Source organism: Strix uralensis, chromosome 8, assembly GCF_047716275.1.
Source record: "Strix uralensis isolate ZFMK-TIS-50842 chromosome 8, bStrUra1, whole genome shotgun sequence".
Classification (NCBI taxonomy): domain Eukaryota; kingdom Metazoa; phylum Chordata; class Aves; order Strigiformes; family Strigidae; genus Strix; species Strix uralensis.
This window is the reverse complement of record NC_133979.1, coordinates 32,376,034-32,397,705: the sequence shown is the minus strand read 5'-3', so window position 1 is coordinate 32,397,705 and position 21,672 is coordinate 32,376,034. Positions and strand designations below refer to the sequence as shown.

Here is a 21,672-nt window from a genome sequence, read left to right as displayed (position 1 = left end):
GACTGGACGGGACTGGGAGAAAAAGCCGAGTCACGGGCGGGAGTGCCGTGAGAGCGGGGCCGGTTGGGGGGCCGGGCCGTCCCGTCCCACCCCGCCGGGCGGGGGTGCTGCCGCCCGCCGCGGGCTCCTGTCAGCGATGCCCTCCTTTGCATTTCGGGCGGGCGCGGCGAGGCTACGGGGTCGTGACTTTTCCCAGGCGAAGTGTAGGCTGGGGAGCTCGCTGCGTGCTCGGAGTCTCCCAAAGCCCCTAACCCGCCATTTTCTCTCCCTCAGCGCTTACAGCAGGAGGGAGCTTTCTCTATTCGGGTTACACTGCGGTTCCCCTGTTCTTCCCCACTGTGATTGCTCGTGCCATCAAACCGTAGAGCTTGTGGGTTGGTTTATTATTCGGAAAAAATCACGAATGCTGTTACCCATCCAGGTCTGCTTAGATGGCTATGCAAGGCAAAGGCCCTGTTTTGCCCACCAGGCCCATGGGAAGGCGCAGAGCTGGGCTTGCTGCTGGAGAAGGTCCCCCATAGCTTTCTTTGCTGCAGGACACATTTAATTCAGCCTCAGCCAGCACCACAGGTAAGATGTGTTTGGGTCTCACCAAGCTTCCTGTATCACACAGTATGTGAACTACAGTTGGGTTACTGAAGTAATTTTAAAATGAAGTTATAGATGCTGCATATGGAATCACTGCATTTCTAAACGCTTTATAACACTGTAAGGAGCGTGCACTGTATTATCACTTCAACATCCGAACTGCAGAGGACTACATGACCTTGACATGCTATTAAAACAGTGCAATGTCAGGTCAGAAGTAACCAGGCCCAGAGCCAGGGGCTTGAGACAGCAACCTGCAAAAGGAAGCTGGGTTGTGACATGCAGACAGAAACACAGAAATGAGTAACAGACCTGCGCTCCCTGACATGAGGGAAAGCCTACATAGGGGGAGTTTAATCTTCAGCTCCTATTTCTGGCTCTTGTATTGATTGCAGACAGATTTTCATGTTAAGAACTGTGATAGTAGCTAAATGTATTACTTTGCTCATTTTCACTAAAGAAATTGTGTCCATTATTTAGTCTTTTCCACCAAAAGAACTAAGCTTAATGCTTATCAAGAATTAGTGCTTGAATAAAATAATATTAAAAACAGCTATTAAATGAATTTCTGAAAACAGGGTTTTCTTGCCATATTCAGAGGCATTTGGAATCTTATGGACACAGAATGCAAAGATCTTTACGAAGACCACATTTAACTTAACTGTGAGTTACAAAACTGTAAATTGGGAAGTTTGACATGGGAGTGTGAATCTTAAGCATTCTGGCTGTTTTATTGTTATTCCAGGGAGATTAACAGGACCTATTTAGAAGTCTACAAGCAGAAATCTAAATCAATGTTTGTAAGCATCAGAATCTTTAGTATCATCATTACATAATAAAATATCTGAATGAATGATTTAATCAAGAATATCACAGACAGATTTGGAAGTCAGGGATGATCCCAGATTAGTACCTTATTATATTTTTATCATTATATTGGCGTTATGATACTTCCTACAATGCCCCAATGAAACATTAATACCACTTGTTCTTAATGACTGTATAAATTATGTAAGAGTCCTTGTCCTGAAGCACAATCTTTCATATAACCAATTGGCAAATTGCAGCATAGTTTGTTAAAAAAAAAAAAAAAAGCTGAATCATTACACTACTATCTAATTAGTCCTCCCTCTTGGAAATGAAATACTAAGTAGTATCTCTGCGTTGTTATTCTAGATCAATGTAATGATTGTCTTCATCCTATTATTCTAATTTAAAACTGTACATACCACAGAAAATTTTCAATCAGCAATTGCCATCTTTTGCAGACTCCTCTCCTAAATGTTACGCTAGAAATGTGAACCTTACTGACGTTATTAGTATCCTGTTCAGATGCAGAAGACAGCACTAGGAGCTAAAAGGGTAGGTGTTCTCTGCAACCTTTGTTTAAAGTCATAGAAACTGGAAATGGTCAAGGCTTGAGGACATCCTCTTACACCTTTATAGCAGGTGATTATACAAAGTACATCATTCCAGTGTTTTGCTCAGTCTGGTTTTTAATACTCCAATTTGGAGACTTTACCACTTCCTGTACTTGGTTCCTATATATGGTTCCTATATTGCTGCAACGTTTCATTTTCAGGTAGCTAATGTTTCCCCTCAGGTTTAATTCTGTTATCACTCAGTGAATTCTATTACCAGTATTTACTTGCTAACAACAATTTACAGTATTACAACATAGCTTTACCACAGTACTGCATGGTTTAAATTTAAAGAAGTGGCATTTGAAATGAGCTATGGTTCTTATTAAGTAACATTGCAAGGATGAGCGCTCTAAATCTCAAAACCCATTTTAGACCTCCATCAGAGTAAAACTTTTCTAATGACTATTCTTTATTCTGGATTTTAAAAGTTCAAAAATTTGCAGATAAACTTGTTCTCTCTTTGGGAACTGATCCCACTAGATACCTAGATTATTTTTGATGTCTGCTTTCTCCAGTTAACCAGCATTTTTTCCTGTGTGACACACTGCTTTAGCATATGAAACAGAAAACAGTATTTGCTTTTAGGATTATTGTTTTCATATCTCATTTCAGCTTATTAAATCTTCTGTAATTTATCTCATTGTTCTTTCTTTTATGTCATTAAAAACCCCCAGGAATTAGTTTTGATTTTACATCATGTCATCTTGATTTTCCATTCTTTCTTTTTCTATTTTCCTTCCAGAAGGGGATAATGTGTAGGCATGGTTCTAGGACTTTACAAGTGTGGCCAAGCTAGTTATGTTCTTCAGATTCTACATTAGAAATGAATCCCTATATTAGCCTGTACAACTAAGAAAAATAGGTAAAATATCAGTGTAACTGTCAAATGGTGTCATCTGATGATTCAATTTTTATATTACTCTTTCTATATAAAACTCATCTAAAACCGTGGTCACAGAATAGCTGTCTTCATAAAATAAAATTTTTTTGAAGCATCGACAATGTTTCAGTTTGCTATTTTAGTTATATATGTGACCTGTAAAGCTGATAATGGAAAATTTGTCATCTTGAAACCTGTGATATCAGAATGAAAGGCGAGAATTAAATATTTTTCCAACTGGCTGCAAGCATTTAAAAAAATGTCCCTGTTATTTCACACAGCCAGGATTCTTGCATATATCATACAAACCAAAAGATAACGAAAAAGAAAATCTTTAGCACTTTTGTGTGCTTGACCATCATGTTAACAAAACCTAAAATTTCTGCACTTTTATAAAATTTCACTGACAAATGCAGAAGTCTGCAGCATATCTGCCTAACATAATCATTGCAAAAAACCCCAATACTCATGAAGGAGCGTGCTGAATATCATCCAAGCCCATGTAATTCAGATGCAATTTTTAGAACTAGCTATATATGCTGCTTTTAAAATAATAAGAGGATGATAGCAAAATAGCGCCTTCCAGTGTGGAAGGACATGCTCAGTATCTCAACCATAACACAGAAAGTTTAGATTGCCTTTATACAACAGAAGCCTGAAGGATGTAAAGGAATGTGAAGGGCATGTGTGTAAAATTAACATTCCTCTATGAATGCTTCTCTCAACCATTCAATTTGCACAAACAAATAATACTATATAACCCACCAAACATTATCAGGTATGTTTAAAATTTTGTAAAACTTTTTGGAGTGCTTTGATGCAATACGTAATAGATTTGCAGAGTATCAGTGCAGGTATTAGCATTTGTGTTTTCAGGCTCCTAGAAATGCAAAAAATTTATATAAATATACCCTGTGGCTTCAGTTGCTGTGAAAAAAGAAGAAATGATAAGGAAAGTATGAAACTTCCCTTTGATGACTTCTCATTAGAAGTTTAACTTAACTGTCCCATCTCATTATCCTCCTGGTCCCAGTGACGTTTAGAGATGCAGTATACTGACTTAGTAGTGTGTGCCACAGATTCCCGTGGTGGCCCTTGCTGCCTTTCTGCTTACATGCGATTGCCTGGTTTGCTTTAATCCCAGAGCTTCCAGTGTCATTCAGCAACATCTCTCCCTAAACTGGCAAAATTTTGAAGCGTTACAAAGTGCAAGGACTCGCAGCATAACAAGAATGCAGACCCACTTGGAAGCTGGGAGGGTATCAGAGTTCGGTGGGCAGAGCAAGTCAGAGGCACTCCCACATACTTGTTGTTCTGGTGCCCTCTGCCGAAATAGCCATCTGTTGGGCTGCGGAATCCCCCCCCGGGGAGGGTCAAGAGCCTCTGCCAGGTGCCATATGCTGCCACCGCTTTATCTTGCTCTTTAGTTCCTTGATTTATTTCCTTTTCTGTTTTGTCTCAACAAAAAGCAGAAGTACGACCCTTTATTTCCTTTCCTTCCTCCAGTGGTACCTATGTTGAAATTTGTTCTTTTCCTTCATAAAGTTGTTGCATCACATTTTACAGCAGCCTTTTATTGAGATTAGGAAAGCAACATAGGAGTTGAGATGACAAAGAATTAAGAAGATTACATTTTATAAGAAATCCAGCTTGTGCATGTGTATAAAACCAAGAACCACCTAAATTAGCAATGTAATTTTTATTCCTTTCTGGTAGATTTCCTCATGTACTGTTAAACTGAGGGAAAATGAAAGATGGGTAGGGCGATACAGTCAGCACGGGTTTTCTACAGCAAGTCAGTACCTTTGTTTAGCTGCACGTAAAACCACAGCCTTACTCTCACTTTGCAGGGGAAGCTAAATTGTAGAAGTTAAGCAACTTTTCATGTTCACATAGCAAGCAGCGGTAAGATGAGGAATAAACCCCATGGTCTGGTCTGCTGTTCCAACCACTAGACCTTATGCATCCTCCACACTTGTGCAAGTTACAGGAATTACATTATGACTAAACTGCTATCTGAGTAATTTTTCCAATCAAATATCCCAGGTAGAGCACTCTTACTACAAGTAAAAAGTGGAACTGTCTTACATCTCTGTAGTCACATCACATTTTTGCAGTGAAAGAAAACATGCTGATGATTTCCAGGAGTTATTCTTGCTTGGTATCACCTGTAAAGACTCAGTGTTGTACTGGTTTGCTTTGAGAACACCTGATACAAGACTTCCCTAGCGCATCTTCCAACAAATGGGACTCTCAGTTCCCACAGGAAAATAAAAGTAAAGGACTAAGTAAACCTTAGCTAATGCTGACATATGAACAACTGCATAAAGTAAGTTTAGGTGTTTTGACACTGGTGTAGATCTCACGTAGATGCTGCTTATTCAGATCTCACTTGTGGCAGTTTTTAAAAAGTATATGGTTCAGACAATTGCAGAGGGACACTTTTACATTTCATCCCTTGATGGTTTTTGAGACGAGACCTAAAAACAAAAATCAATTTTGTAAAAATTAGCTGCAGTACATGCTTGATAAGCAGTTTACAAAAAGATTATTTTCAGTGGAAACATGTCAAATTTGTTTATGTAGGCTGAGGTTATTTTCCTGAGATCATAGCTGGATGGTAATTTCCATTATTCTTTTACCAGATTCTACATATGTCTACTTTGACAGGCAATTTCTCACACATGCAAAACCCTACCTTTTCGCTAAGAATTTCCTCCCCCAGTTTTAAATTTCTTTTCAGCACGGTATTCTCGGTATTCTCGGTTTCCTCTCTTTCATTACTGTATTGGCAAAAAGCTGTTATACACAATCCCAGCAATTCAGTTTCAGCAGGGAACACAGAAATTTCCAAATTGTAAATGGTGCGGTGTAATTTGTTCCTGTTGTGTATGTTCATCTGTTTTTGGTAAATTGTCATCAAGAATTACATCGTTAATCCTAACCTTGAAAGATTTTTTTCTTTCATTTAATGTTCCAACTGTTAAACTCATTTTTTAACTTGGCTAAAAAGAACATGGGTTTTGTAAAAAAAGTTGCTATCTTTTATCATTAATAAAATAACAAGATTTTTCAAACTTGGTTTGAAAATTTGGTTTGTTGGTTGAACAACTCTTCTTTGATTCCAGAAAGTGAAGGAGGCGGCATTTACAGAAGAAGAAAGAGGAAATTCACTAAAGGGAATCAGTAAGTTGAATGAAAAATAGTGACTAATAGTGGAATTAGCTCTCATTACCAGACAGGAAGAGGTAGTATTTGTGGTTTGGTAGTTAACTACTTCTGATGTTATTTTTCTACATAAGCTAGTGATATAATTGCTAAAGAAACAACAGTGAAAGGATCAGAACATACTGTGAGCACAGATGGAGCTTACATTGTGTATACATTTGTAAGACATTCAATTAATTTCATTTTAGCAAGAGTGACATCAGTTTCTTGGAGATTAATGGATATTTATTACATACTCATTGAGGTTGTGGTATGGGCAAAAGCTTTAGCCTGTTAACAAAACCAAAATATTTTGAGAAGCACACTTTCTGCTCTGCTAGGGAAGTTTCTCACTCTCATACATAAGGCCATGGTATCTCCAGTCTATTTGTCCCCAGTGCTTTTGGTGTTCTGGTGGGTCTGCTAGGCAGACACATGCTACCTGTATGTAAAAACAGGAGTCAGAAAGTAAGTTATTCGTCTTCCTTGTAAAGTCCTCAGTCTTTACAACTTGGCTGTAGTTGAACTTCAGTTCAGCAGTTTGCTATCGGAAGGTTGTTTGTTGCAGTTTATCACTGTCTCTCCCAGGCAGCAGCTCTTCTTATCAGTGCTTGCATTAACATGCAGTGCTCTGCAAAAAAAGAGCAAACAAAAAAAGGAGTATCCTCTATTTTCATACACCAAACCCACCTTCTCCTTAGATTTCCTTCCACTGGAAGCACATATGCATATATACGCTTGTTTGCATATTAAATAGAGAAGATAAAACTGGTTCTTCCCTATACAGGTGAGTCAAACATCAAAAAACAGTTGAGAGGAAGTGCATTCATTCACTGATCTCTCAGGTGTAAGAGCTACAACTCCCAAGTGTCGAGGCAGAGACTGGAACAAGCTGGCTTTGTCTTGCACTTCTCAAGCTCGCAAATCTAAAGGAGAATCCTGGGAATGCAATATTAAAATTCTAAAAATCTGACCCTCAGTCTACCTTTTAATGTTAGCTGCTAAAAGAACAAAAATGGAAAGATACAAACCCTATCGCAGAATTATCTAGGTTGGAAAACACCCTTAAGATCATGGAGTCTGCCTAATCATGTTATTGGGCTGTCTGGTGTCTTCTGCCTGGGAGATCCTCAATGGTCTATCTAGAATGGGTTTCTTCTGCTCTTCTTCAGGGCTCATGCTGCCCGGTAGTTGTTTCCTGGCCTCCATGGACTCCTCCTCCCTTTGCGCCAAGGATTTGACAGGGAAGCCCCGTCTGCTGGCTTCTATAAGATCAGGTTCCGTGGGGGAGGATCTGAAGGAAGGCTGTTGTCCTGAATCATGATCGGCACTCTAGGAGGAGGTTGTGACTTTCTACTTTGCTTTTTGACTTTCTGCTTCTACGGAGTTAAATCCAGTTGGTGGCCAGTCACGAGTGGTGTCCCCCAGGGCTCGGTTGTGGGGCCACTCCTGTTTAACATCTTTATTGATGATCTAGACGAGGGGATCGAGTGCACCCTCGGTAAGTTTGCAGATGACACCAAGTTGGGTGGGAGTGTTGATCTGCTCGAGGGTAGGGAGGCTCTGCAGAGACACCTGGACAGGCTGGAGCGATGGGCTAAGGCCAACTGGAGGAGTTTCACTAAGGCCAAATGCCAGGTTCTGCACTTCAGCCAAAACAACCCCCAGCAGCGCTACAGGCTTGGGGAGGAGTGGCTGGAGAGCTGCCAGTCAGAGAGGGACCTGGGGGTGTTGATTGACAGCCGGCTGAACATGAGCCAGCAATGTGCCCAGGTGGCCAAGAAGGCCAATGGCATCCTGGCTTGTGTCAGCAATAGCATGGCCAGCAGGGACAGGGAAGGGATCTTACCCCTGTACTCGGCACTGGTGAGGCCGCACCTCGATGAGTGGGTTCAGTTTTGGGCCCCTCACTACAGAAAGGACATTGAATTACTCGAGTGTGTCCAGAAGCTGGTGCAGGGTCTGGAGCACAGGTCTGATGGGGAGTGGCTGAGGGAACTGGGGTTGTTTAGTCTGGAGAAGAGGAGGCTGAGGGGAGACCTCATCGCCCTCTACAACTAGCTGAAAGGAGGGAGCAGAGAAGGGGGATGAGTCTCTTGACCCAAGGAACAAGCGCCAGGACAAGAGGGAATGGCCTCAAGCTGCGCCAGGGCAGGGTTAGACAGGCTATTAGGAAGTATTTCTTTGCAGAAGGGGTTGTTGGGTGTTGGAATGGGCTGCCCAGGGCAGGGGGGGAGTCCCCATCCCTGGAGGGGTTGAAGAGTCGAGTTGACCCAGCGCTGAGGGATCTGGTGGAGTTGGGAACAGTCAGTGTGAGGTTAATGGTTGAACCAGACGATCTTCAAGGTCTTTTCCAACCTGATGATTCTGTGATTCTGTGACTCCCTTCTGCATGATCTTCAGCTTGTTTTCCAACCATCCATCAGCTACCTCCTCCCAGCTCTTGGCGACCTCCGAAAGAGTGCCCTGTGACTTGGCTGCAGGGGAAGAGAAGATTTCTCCCCCCGGTGGGGGGGGCAGTCAGCCCTTCAGCAGCCATGAGGGTCACCCAGAGCTCAAGCACTGCCTCCCCAGCAGCCACAGCCCCAGGGTGGGGCAGGAGGTAACAGTGGGGCTGGGCTGGTAATTGTGGCCCTCAGGGCGGGCAAAACCCCGGTTTGGGGCAGACACCCCCCTGAGGTTGTGGGTGTTGGGGATCTGTGCTGGGTCTGTGACCCCTCTCCTGGCTGCAGTGGGGGGGAGAAATGCCCCCTCTGGGGCAATGAATCCCACTGTAGGTAAATGCACCCCTGAGGGGGTAACAGAGGTTGGGGGGCAGTTATGGCCGGGCCCTGTGAGGCTGGTGTCCCCATCCATCCCTGCCGACAGCGCCTGTGCCAGGGCCACTGGGCTGGGACTAGTGGGGCTGGGGGCAGGTGGGGGCCATGGGGCAGATCACCAGCTCGGGGGGGGCAAATGTGTGGGCAGGAAGGAGGGGTGATGCCCCTCGCCCAGTGGCAAGTAAACACCCCACCCCCCAGGGGCAAGTCTTCCCCCCCCAGGGGTAGATACACCCTCAAGGGCAAATCTTCCCCCTCAAGGGGCAGATATCCCCTCCCCATGCGTAGATCCTGTGCTATAGGGCAGATACCCGCCCTGAACTCTGTGTGGGGCAGCTGAGGGAATGTCTGAGTGTCCCCTCCCTGGCCTGGGAGGTGGGCAAATCCTGCCCCCAGGGCAGGAGCTGGGGGTAGAGCCAGGGGCCACGGGGTGAACTGTCACTGCAGGGCTCAGGACCAAACTGTAGAGAAATGTAGAATAAATGGCGACTGTCGATAAATCAATTTGTCATAAATATAAAATAATTTTATAATAATGTTTAATAATTTTTGAATACATTGTAATAGTTTATACAAATAAGCAATTTCTAACAATATATAACAATTTATAATACATTAGGGGGGTGCCTGGTTCCCCCATGGAGGGGTTGGGACTCCTGGTGCCCCTCTAGTTTTGCTAGAAGAGTCCCACCCCCACAATAAAGACCACAGCCTGGATGAAAAATAGGAGGATGGTGGTACCCATGGGGACAGAGGGGACATGTGACGGGGGTTTGGGGACTCACTCGCCCCTGTCACCAACCTCTCTGCAGTGGACCCAGGCGTCTGAGCCCCCGTACCCAGGCCCAGCAGGGCCAGGTTGCCCCTGAAGGTGCGGTGTGGCCACAGGCTGAACATGGCTTCAGCCATGGCCATGAAGAGGTTTATGGTGAATGAGACCTGGAGGGACACAGGGGTCAGTGAGGGGACCCAGGTGTGTAGGGACTGGGGCTCCCAGTAGGGCCCAGGAGCTTGGGCAGGCCCAGATGTCCAGGGGGATTCCCAGGAGGACCCAGGCAGGAGGCGGGTTCCCAGGGGAGACCCAGGTCTTGGGGTGGGGTGGTTCCTGGGGCAGGGGGGCATTAAAAGACATACTGATTTTGTTGTGGGGATGGGAGCCTTGGATACGAGCTTGCTTAAAGCAGCCACACCAGTGCAGAGCCAAACTAAAGGCAGTAACTCACCCTTGGTCCAACAATAGCCGTCGCCTACCAAAGCCATAGCAGGTGCTGTGCCACAGAGAGAGGCACGTATAAAAAAAGGGAGTAGTGGTAGAATGTTGGTCCCCTTGGCATACTCCTGTCCTGCTGATCAGAAAACCCAAACTGGGACCAGGCAGCAAACAGGTTTACTGGTTTGTGCGAGCTCTTCAGGCAGTAAATGAGTGGGTCCATAGCTCCTCACCCGGGGGTACCAGACCCTTCTACAATGATTAATTCCATCAAATGCTAAATGACACTCTGTAACTGACTTATGCACCACACTTTTCAGTATACCAGACCCTCGGTACCTTTTTGCATTTACGTGGGGGAAAAATACAGCAGACATGGACAAGGCTTTCCCAGGGCTGCCCTAGGTCCCCTGCTATTTTTTGTAGAATTTTAGTAAAAGGTTTGCAGGGTGTTGTGTTTTAAAATGGATCCATTTTGATAGAATATGCTGATGATTTGTTAATAGCCAGTACCTCTAAGGAATCTCATATAGCTGACGCCCAGACCTCCCTGTTTGCATCTAACAAACAGATGCCCTGTTCCTAGATCCTGACCTGGTACTGTGTGTAGACGGATTCTTGTACTATCTGAAAAGCAACTGGGCTATGGGTTACTCAGTATCTCCTGTGAATGAAGCAGTGGGGGCTTCACCACTTAGCCCAAAGCTGAGCGTGCAGGCAGCGGCGCGGATTGCGTTAAAAAAGATTTGCCAGCTGTCCAAGGAAAAGGCTGTAAATATTTACACTGATTCTCGGTATGGATTTGGAGTGTGCCGCGCCGCTGGGCAGTTATGGAAACAGTGTGGGTGTCTAACTTTTATTGCGAGTGAAGTACCGAACTGTTAAAAGCCATGCAGTTGCCAAAGAAACTAGCTATCGTTCATCAGCCACACCAGCGAAAGAACAAAAGAAGAAATAGCAAATGTTCTAGTGGATGTTGCAGCTCAAGCCCAGCACGACTGCTGTATGAACCACCGGGCTTACAAGCAGTGCAGTGGTCCGACCTGATGTTGCCCACTCCTGGAGAGATCTGTTTGACTGTTCCTGCTGAAGAAGCTGACTCGTGGAAGAGGAACGAAGTGAGCAAAGACTCCCAGGGAATATGGAGAGCAGGTATGGAAAACCTTCCTATTTTACCAGAGCAACACCTGATTCCCATAGCAAAAAGGCTCACCATCCAGGGCATTTTGGGACTGCTGCGCTAGCCCAGACAGTGCTGAAGAATCAGTTTGTGCCAAAAATTTATGCCACAGCCAAATAAATAACTGTGTCTTGCACACACTACCTTTAGCCTTAATGAATCTTGGCAAAGACCTCACAAAAACCAAAACTGTGTCCCTATGAAATACTATTCAGAAGACCAATGCAACTCCCTGGACCTGATGTATCCGCCCATGTAAGTTTATTAGCAGGAGATAAAATCATAACCCAGTATATTTTACAAGTTCCTAGATTATTAAAATGCAGTTGGGCCCAGGCACAGCTTGTACAGCCAGTACCTCTAGAAGGGGCTCTGTACCCCTTTGATCTAGGAATTGCGGATAGGAATTGAGGATAACTTACCTCCTCGGTGGGAAGGACCATTTCTGGTATCACTAACCTTTCTCAACGGTAAAGGTGGAAGGAAAATTGAGTTGTATCAACCACTTCCACCTGACTTCTGTGACCAGTCCTTGTAATTCTGTATGATTATTAATAGTGAGCTGCAGCATAGCGTAGTGAATTATTGCTTCTCAAGTTTTTGAAAGTTCTCTGTCACAGGAATCTAGTATTTCATCAGACTAGAACTGCTTGGTTACTCTTAATTTTTCAGCTTTTCTCTGAAACCTGAAAGAGATCTGTGCTCTGTTAACCTTGAATCCCACAGCCATTGCTGCTCAGCTGTCTGTTTAGGTATCAGATCTTAGCAACTGCCAAGTGATGGATATTTTCCTCAGGAAACAGTTTCTCACACAATTTCCAATTTTCTTATTCTTCAGATTTTGCAGATGAAGGGGTTGCTTTGAAGGTTGAGGTTCTTATAATAGACAGACACGCTGCTGAGTAGCGACATGCTGACAATAAGGAAGGCTGTATTTCCACCTTGACTTTTGCACCATGTAAAGATAGAGTTCCTTTCTCAGTCCTTATGCCTTTGTAGGGCTTCCCTAATTGCCTACCAATTGCAGCTTACCAAAGAAGGGCCTAAAGTTACAGCAGCTTTGTGGATGCTAAGATTCAGAAGCAGTGTTTTAAGGCAGCTTTTAGGCATGTCTTGCATTTCTGAAGGAGGTCAACACGTGGATTTATGGACACTTGGCTTTCAAGTAAGAAGAGTATAGATGTAGCAACGGAACAGTTCTAGGTATTTCAGAGAATGTGTGCAATACACAGTGTTTATGTGGGTATGGCTGTATATATATATGAATATGTGTAGGTATACTTAGTGTATGTATATGAACATCAAAGCACTCGGTGATGGGATGGTAGCATTTCTTGTCACACATTTTTGCACTTATCTAATTTTGTTTCTTATAGTTAAAACAAGATAAAGATCTTCTAACTTAGCAGCATGAAATGGAAGCATTGGAACAATGGAAGAACCAGGATATAATTATCATTGATTCTATAAAAGATTTTATTTTATTTTTTGACAGAGAGCTGTAGTCACCTGAGCAACTCAAGGAAAGTGCAATTATAGTCTGTGTTAATTGACTGATAGATAGTTGGCTACAGCATGTCAGTGAGCACTTCTGATGTCAAGTTGTGAACTATATATAATGCATACAACAGTTATGTAAGATATATATCAGGAAAATTGATCTGACTTCCCCACGCTCTCTTTAATGCTTTGGTAATTTTGATACAGATTTAGACTCTATTGCTTCTTTTTCATAATGCCATACACAAGAAAGATAAGGATTGAAGCCATAGGGATAAGACCTCTGGAAAACCTGCATCGTCAAGTGAATTTATATTACATATACAGTGAAGCAATAGTTTACATGGCACAGCAGGTCTACAGAAGATCAATATAATCCTTATCAGCTTTTGCATAAAAATGACCTAATTTTTCCAGTCCCATTTCATATAAAATTCTACCCTGAGATACTTAAAAGTGTAAAAATGGCACCTTCTCTCAGATTCTGCCATCAAATCTGAGCTCAGTACTAATTAAATCATCAAATCCGTGTTTCTCAGAAGGAGGCAGCTTCCTTGATACCTATTCTGTTCCACTCCCCGCCCCGAAAAAGGAGAAGGGATGCTTCTTTCATTCTACTGACCACTTACTGAGCCGAGCCCCCCAGTTTAGCAATGCTGTTTGAAGCCTGGCACTCAATTCAGATGTTACAGGGCAGGGCCAAGAAGGCCACAAACAGCCCGGTCACTCTTTCCTGACACACAGAAAAGACAAGCGCAATGCCTTTGCGTGCTTGCAGTCCTGTGTGTGGTCATACATAGTTATAATTGGCTGAAAGACAGTAAAAAAATAAATTTATTATGAGAAATTTAAAAGTGAAAGGAAACCTTATTTCCATCAGGAACCTAGCAGCTAGAAAAGTCTTCTGCTGAGCCTAGTGAGAGACAGGGACATGGTTTCTCATCACACAGGCACAGGACACGTTGACAGGTAGCAAAAGGATTTTATATGTTCATGGTGTTATGCAGATGTCTTCAGCTATGTCTTGCAAACTACAGATCACAGCTCTAAAAAGCGTGTAGCTACAGAAGGGTTGCTGCTCTTTTTTAACATTTGGAATCTCAGCAGAAAGGATTTTGCACTTGTAATTAAAATTATAGAGCTATGCATTTATATATCACAGGAGTCCTTCTGGATGTAGTTTTCAAATGGTTCTCAACTACTGAATTGTGTCTTGACTCACAAAATTGTTATAATGCTCTTTATCATTCAAGCTCTCTCATTCCCTTCTATTGCTTCTCTGGATGAATATTTTAGTAAAGTTACCCAAGTCTTTTGTCAGTAATTCCTCATAGGTCTTTATATTTCTGTTGTTATGGTATCTTAAGTCTATCAGGTATTCATGTTCTAAAGAGTAACTGCATTGCTAAATGAATCATGCAAAAGTAACACGGAAATTAAGCCCTAAATTTGTAAATCTGCAGCATACAAAAAGATCATACCAAATCTCATTAAAATATAGCACTAATATGAAAGAATAGCAAAGAATTGTTTGATTTCTACAAAAAGAATGTTGGTAATTTTTTACATCTCAGTAGACACGATCTCACTTTTAATTAAAATTTATTTGTATGGTGTTATGCATTTATACACAATCTCATTAAAATGTCAAAATACTTTATAGTTACTCATTAGGAATCCAGGATTAAATTCCATTCCATCTCAGTTTTGAGTGATTGTGGGTAGTGCAGATCCTAATTTATTCTCTGTAAAATAGAATAATAACTGGGTTTTGAGGCAGCTAAAGGTGAAAGAATTTGGAAATTCAGTCTATAGCTGTAACCTAAGACAAAGGCCATATTTTCATCTTAAAAACTCTAGAAACAACATTTTCTGGTTTCTCCCACTTAATACTGCTGTAAATAAGCTATCTCTTCAGTTGCAACCATTGTCAGATCCTCATTGATTTGTTCTGTCAGAAACTGTTCTGTACTATTGAACCACCAAATATGGGAAACTAACCACCACATTATAATATAGATTATCTATATTCTGTTCTCAATTATGTGGACAGTGTGTTTATTTAGGGCCGTGTCACTGTTTAATTAGAATATTTGAAATGTGCTGAACATCTTTAGTGCATTGAACTTCTCCACAGTTTGTGTCTAGAAAGTCTCAATAAGTATCCAAAAAGTGAAATGCTTCCCATACAGTTCATGTATTGATTAATTACCCGTTGAAGGGAATTTGAATCCATTTTACCTCTGGCATATGATGTTTGGCACCAGCCCCATGATTTTGAGGGTATCAAACCTCCCTAGAGAAAAGTCACTGCATGAGCTAAATATTTCCTTCCAACGCTATTCCTTCTAAAGCTGTAAGAAGTCAGTTGCTTTTCTGGGTTTTAAAGCTTACTCCATCAGGAAGATCAATCTATTAGACTAGTGTGCTCAAACATACTGTGAAGACCTGAGGCAAGGTCCCTGGGATAATGCTAGTGCCTAAGCTGTGGGAGAGACAGACCACAGTGGGAGCAGTTATAAACACTCACTAGAGTTTCATTTTTATTTTGGAAATTCCGATTTAACAAGAATGATACAAACACACAAAAAGTTGCTGGGACCATTCCATCCATACAAATTGCACAGTAGTGTATTCTAAAATAGATGTGTCGGTATGTTTTCCCAGCATTCCTGCCCCCAAATTTGGTGCTTTTATTCTGAACTATATACTTTCTTCCAATTATGTGTGGGGATAGGCTTAATTACCTCCTAAATAGGAATTGTTCTTCGAGCCTGTTTTCAGAGCTCCCCAGACAGACCCACGGGTTCCCTGGTGTCTGACACGGGCAGTGGCAGAAGGACCGGTTGCGGGAGATGCCCATTCAAAGTGCGTGCTATGACCTTGGCTTTCCATTATCCTTCAGAGAAGGTTAAATGGAATTCCCTCTATCAAGACAAATATTTGTATGTGAGCTCTGTAGAGGTCAGATTGTTGAAATTAATACACATGGACTTTATAGCTCCAATTAAGTGCGCAACTGGATTCCTTTATCACCATCTGTCCAGCAATATTACGCTTCAGCTCCCCGTAGTGGATAATGCAGGAGAGGCCTGGCATTGATTTTTTTTCTTGGTGGATTTTAAAAGAGGTAATTTTTTTTTCCCCAATGTATGGATCCTCTACATCTTCAGGATTTTTATTACATCTCACAGGATATTAAGGATATGAGGATTTAAGTATGCTAAAAATGAAAGTCTCATTAAGTGTTTTAGCTTGAGAGCTCATTATGCAGGAAAAAAATATTTCCATTATCAAACAGATGGGCCGGTATGTGCATTCACTTGTGTACATACAGACTGCTTTCTTTACACAAATTATCATATTTTTCTAGGCTGTACATTCACGTCTTTGACTTTTCAGGTATCCTGCTGAACTTCTCTCAGTCATACTTGAGTATGACTCAAGGTCAAGTTGCCCAGACTTCTGGTAGATCTTTTCGTTCTCCACAGAGATGTCTCTATTTGAAAGGAGGTGCCCAAACCTTAGAACTGTTCTTCACCAAAAGCCTTCTGAGCTCAGTGGAGTGGAAGAATTATTCACTCTTCTTGTGTTTGACAGTCTTTTTTCTACATTTCAGTAAAGCAATCACATTTTTCGCAACACCAAATTGCTGTTGACTCATTTTCTATTTGTGAACTGCTATGAACCAAGACTGCTTTCTGTAAAGTAACTGCTTAGCCAGTTTGTCTCCAGCTACATTTTTGCAGTTAATTATTCCCAGCTATACGTAATAGTTTCTTGCCTTATTGAATTACATCCTATTTACTTCAGGTCTTTGTTCCAACTCGTCGTGATTTGTTCCATTCTAATTGTATCTTCCAAAATGCTTGCAGCTCTCACCTGAACAGGATATCCTCCACAAATATGATAAAAATATTCCCTATTTTATTGCAGCATAGAAGCAGTTCAGCACTCAGGATGTAAACATCTGGAGATCTCACTTGCTACAAACTTAATTGATTGTGAATGACTTGACACTACTTCTGGGTGCCATTTTCTAACCACTTCACATAAGTTTTGTGTAGCCAATGCTCCTCTATCCTTAAGAGAATATTAGATGATACAGTGTCAGAAGCCTTGCTGGTCAAGATTCCATCATTTGGTTTTGAGCTGTTATTGTTGATTATTATTAATTTTATCATCCAAGGCCTTACAAATAATTTGCTTAATAATTTGTTCCAGTATTTCGCCTGATACAAAGTAAAGCTGACTGGCCTCTGATTCCCATCCCTTTCTTCCAAGGTAGGCACCGTTTCCTGTTTCCTGGCCTCCTGGAACCTCAGCTATCTTTTCTGAGTTCTTGGAGGTAATTGCTAATAGCTTTGAGATTGCTTACCCATTTCACTAAATACGTTGGCTGAAACTGATCTGGCACATGACTTTTATAAGCATCTTACTTGAATAGATTCTGTTTCTTTCCTTAGTTTAGCTTGATCATTTGTTTTTATGTTGCTAACGTTAACCGTGTAAGCCACCTGATGACAGCTAACATTTTGGGGAAGAACAAAGCAAAAAAAATGAGGTTTTGGTTTTCCTCACATGACTTGGTAATAGTTTCCTCACCCACCTGAGAGCAAGTCAGTTCTTCCACGGTAATCTTCAATGTAAGCTTTTTGTTGTTACACTCTATGGCTTTTGATAGTTTTAGCTCATTTTGCCCGCTAACCTTTCTAGATTTTCCCAACATATTACAACAGTCACTTTGTTGTCAGTTGTAATAATTTAAGCTAGATTCTGCTTTTCTCAAAAGGTGCAAGCCATTGAAATGGTGTCGATTTAGCCAGACTCTTCTCTTGCTAGCTTGCTTTCTCATTGTGATGGTCTGTTTGCGGCCTTCACGTTGATTCTGTAGGAAATGGCAAACTTCCCAGGGTGTACTTTTCCTCACATTTGCTACAAACCCCAGTTTGGCATTCAAACTGTGAGCTTCCTGAAACTTATTTTCACCCTGTTGGTTTGATTTTCCTTCCTTTGCTTTTGAAGGGTCATTAACTCACTTGATGACCACTGTCATCCATACAGTCTCATAAATTCCTTTCTGAGTAGGTATCTTGCTATTGCAAGTCTCCTCATCACCAGTGCCTACGCTTTGGGTGATTTTATTCAAGTTAAAGTACCATACACTTGATCTTCTTTGTTTGTGGGTTGCTAATGGGTCTTTGCTGTGACAGTGTTCTTTTCCTTTCTGTTTTGCCATTATCCAAATATTTTCACTAGCTCTGTACCTTATGTTCCTTTTCTCCTACTTATGCTTCCTGAACAAACTCTACATTTCCATAACAATAACCAGTTATGACAATTTATTCATAATTTTGGTTATGAATATAATGACATTCAGTTCCTTCTGTTTATTACCCATATTCTTACATAAGCTTGCAGCATCTGAGTACGATGCTAGGGGAACTTTTTCCTTATTATTCCTCTATTGTAATATTCAGTAAAATTGTTCCCCTCCTCCCCCTTAGTTTTTCATCTTTCCCCACGCTTTTGTGGTTTATCTGAACCGTGTGGTATGATAAAAATAATCTGAAGATAATTTAATTTACACCAGCTGCAGACAACTAGGAATGATATGTAATAGCAACAACAACAAATTGGGGGACTGGCCTAGCATGCAACGGGCTAAATAGTCCTGCCTTTCTTTTCTCTGGGAAATGCTCTTTGTCTGCTCGCCTTGCCAGCTTTGAGACTGGTTTGTTACAGCATTACAATGCAAAAGGACTGTGTCACAAATAAACCAGCTCTCTGCCTGTTTGCATATTCAGAATTTGCTTTGCTTTTCTTATAGCATTCAAACGAGCACTGGGGAGAATTAAACACTTGGATGTATCAACTTTTTCAGCAGCTGCGCTCTTACAGTGCATTGAAAGATCTCCAAAATCAGACTTCTGTGGGTTTGCTGCTACAAGTAATCGTGCTTCAACCTTTACCCCGAAGTTTTCCAGCAGCGCACCTCTGCAGCGGGCAGCAACGACGGGAGAGGGAGGCTGGAAGCGCTGCAGCCAGCCTCCCGGCCTTTCACCACTCGTGCTGTTGAGACACAAGCCGTGGGAGCAGACCTGCTATTTTGCTGTCGTCGTGGTGAGGAGCGCAGCGTTCCCAGCTCTGGACCCCCGTCACGAGAAAACAGCGTACAGACCGTGCCCGCGTGGGGAACCCGGCTGTCCCAGGGTGACAGGACACAGCCCGCGGGCTTTCACCCAACAAAGGGATTTTATTTGAGGCTGTGGTCTGACATTCCGTAAGGTTTTGCTTATCCACATCTGAAATGGAAAGAACACAGGCAAGCTGTATAAATTTTGTGGTTAATTTAAATGTAATTTGTTTCACACAAGACAAAAAAAAAAAAAGAGAGGAAAGAAACCAAGAGAACAACCTTTCATTATTTAAACGTATTTTATTTAAACATAAACAACGCCGATATTTAAACATACACATATATGTACTATTTAAATATTAAATATTTGTTTAACCATATAAAACCAGTGTTGATAAGCAAACACACTGTGCAGCTTAGTGCGACTGGCGTAGAAAATAAAAAGGTAAACTTAAAAAACTCATTTTTTTAAAGAGTACCATGATTTGTCGGTCACTTCCATTGTTCTTCAGTTGCGGTCAAGAATTTTGGTGGCGTTTAGGCGCCAGCCTCTCCGCGAGCGGGCTGCTTGCCGCGGAGGAGCGGGTTCCCCAGCGGGCGGTCGTTCGCGCTCGGCCCGGGCACCGCCGGGGGGCCGCCAGCCCCCTCAGGGCGGCCGCGGTCCCGGCGCCGGCCTAACGCGGGGCAGCTCGCCCCCGCCGCCGCTCGCTCCTCCCGGCCACCCGGCCCCCGCCCATCCCGGCGGGGGGACCCGAGCGGCCCCTCAACCGGCCGCCGGGGCGGTGGAGCCGGCGCTGCCAGCGCGGGGGGGGTGTGGGGGTGTGGGGGGGAAGGGAGCGGTGCGCGCGCGCGCCCCCGCCCGCTCCGCCATCCGCCCGCCGCCGGAATGTGGACGGCGCTGGCCCGGCCCTGAGGCGGCTGCGCGGCCCGCCGAGCCCTTCTCGCCCGGCCTCCCCCGCCCCTGCGCAGAGGGCCGGTGGCGGAGCCCCGGCTGGAGGCGGCAGAGCGGGGAGGACGGCTCGGCTGCCACCGGTGAGAGGAGGGGGACGCTGCCCCGGGCCTCCCTCGCTGAGGGGGGGGTGGGGGGTGTCTCCTGAGGGGTGGAGGCGGGAAGCGTCGTCGCTCCCTCAGGGGAACCGATGCGAGGGGAGAAAGGCGCCGGTCCGCCCCGTGTCGCGGAGTGACAGTACCCGCTGACCTGAGGTGGCTTCCTTCTCCGGCGGGCCCCGCCGACTCCCGGCCGGCTGCGCGGCCCCGGGAGCCGCCCGCTGTCGGCCCCGGCCCCCCTCAGGGCGGCGGGGGAAGGAGGCGGCACGAGGTGCGTGGCCGTGCGGGGGATGGCGCCGCTTCTTCGTGTTTTCTTGCGTTTGCGTTGAGGGGGGGGTTCCCTGTGCGCGGCTGGGCGCTGGGGAAACGCCGCCTCGGGAGGAGCGGGGCTGGAGGAAAGGGGGGGGGATTTAGAAAACAAAGTTGTTTTCGTGGTGACGGACGGGAGAGGGTTGTGGAAGTGTTCATCTCCCTTCCTCCTCCTCCTTAGGAAAAGTGAAGTCACTTCCCAAGAGCCAAAACTAGCAAACTACTCTCCTAACTCCGTGCCGTCTACATGGCTCGGGTTCATCCACCTTTTTATTGTACGTGTGTGTGGCTTGTTTTTTTTTTTTTTTTTAATTTTATTTTCTTTTTTAAAATCTATTTTTTCAAGCCCCCTTCCACAGTTAGGCCCTCCCTAACTGTGATCCGCTACAAAAATCCTTGTCTTTAGATAGAGTACTTCAGAACCTGCTGAAACCGTCTGAAGTGGGTATGGCACTCTGAATGAGATGGACTTGGCAACTCTGCTCGTTTGTAAGTTTGTGAAGTGTGGCATGTACTTTGCTCTTGCTGTCATTCTTTCAAAGCTGCGTTGTTAAGATTGCTTGGTTTTGATAGTGTTATAAATAAATCATAACTTACCACGTTTCATAGCTGCATGCATGTATGCATCCGTTCTTTTATGTAAGAGGGGAAAAAAAGAGATTTTAAGTGTCAGCTCTTCTTCAAAACAGAAACAAATCCAGCAGCAAGTAAGAAATAACTTGTTTAGGTAAGTGCTGCTTTTTTCTTTCACTGTCAAGCTGTAGTCCCACAACCATGTCAGTGACTCTTCAAATAAGACTTTGGAGAAGGGCAACTGTCCGTTCTGTCTCCAAGGAGAGATCTTACAGGCAACGTTTTTTTTATCTCTTTAAATTCAGGGAAGGTAACTTGGCTTTATTTGATTGAATCTCTGTGATACAGGCCAAAAACCTGACTGCCCGTCAGACAGACTCACACTCCAGATCTTGTGAAGATTTACTGCGAGTATTAGTTCTGCAAGTTACGCCTGTGTCTAGGTTTTAAGTAGGATTGTAGCCAATACGGTTTGTTTATGTGGGTTATATGGTATTAATGATAGTAATTAAGAGGTTAGTTTGCAGTTTAAACTTGAAGGAACTACAAATGTAGTTACGCACACTAAGCACAAATCGACTCCAGTGTTGTAAGAACTGAAGCTAAATTGGAGCATTACTGGAAGTACTCTGCAGTGTTTTCTTTGAGATTGTTACAGTGAAATGTATTGCTTGGTTAAAAATAGCATTTGGTCCTTTAAAAAGTGATTTAAAACTGATTTTGTAATGTTGGTAAGGGGATTGCAAAAAGATCCAGGGCATAACGTGGCTTTCTGTGGAAACAAGTTCCTGGTGCG

At 43.4% G+C, this 21,672-nt stretch overlaps 2 protein-coding genes across 15 annotated transcripts in view; both read left to right on the top strand.

The window, feature by feature from the left end:
• The first annotated feature begins 11 nt into the window (after positions 1–11).
• Positions 12–19,410, top strand: LOC141946744 (uncharacterized). 6 transcript variants are annotated; one of them, XM_074877069.1, is made up of 8 exons: positions 12–570; positions 1,857–1,950; positions 6,021–6,078; positions 7,272–7,600; positions 8,503–8,701; positions 10,635–11,280; positions 17,033–17,092; positions 18,639–19,410. In XM_074877069.1, the coding sequence occupies exons 6-8, from the start codon at positions 11,019–11,021 to the stop codon at positions 19,070–19,072; spliced, it is 756 nt and encodes a 251-aa protein (XP_074733170.1). In that variant the 5' UTR covers positions 12–570; positions 1,857–1,950; positions 6,021–6,078; positions 7,272–7,600; positions 8,503–8,701; positions 10,635–11,018; the 3' UTR covers positions 19,073–19,410. The 6 variants fall into 6 exon arrangements, 3 of the variants coding, with proteins under 3 accessions (XP_074733170.1, XP_074733172.1, XP_074733171.1); XR_012629917.1 differs by lacking the exon at positions 17,033–17,092 and having other exon boundaries at positions 8,503–11,280; XR_012629915.1 differs by having other exon boundaries at positions 8,503–17,092; positions 17,280–19,410.
• Positions 19,411–19,843: 433 nt separating this feature from the next.
• The window catches only part of RABGAP1L (RAB GTPase activating protein 1 like), a 263,849-nt gene continuing 262,020 nt past the window's right edge, over positions 19,844–21,672 (top strand). For 3 of the 9 annotated variants that reach the window (XM_074877055.1, XM_074877056.1, XM_074877057.1), the window contains exons 1-2: positions 19,861–19,979; positions 20,710–20,792. The gene's annotated coding sequence lies outside the window, so the exon portion shown is untranslated. Of the gene's footprint in view, positions 19,980–20,039; positions 20,266–20,709; positions 20,793–21,672 lie in introns of those variants that run through there. The other 6 variants (XM_074877048.1, XM_074877049.1, XM_074877058.1 and 3 more) reach the window with 5 other exon arrangements.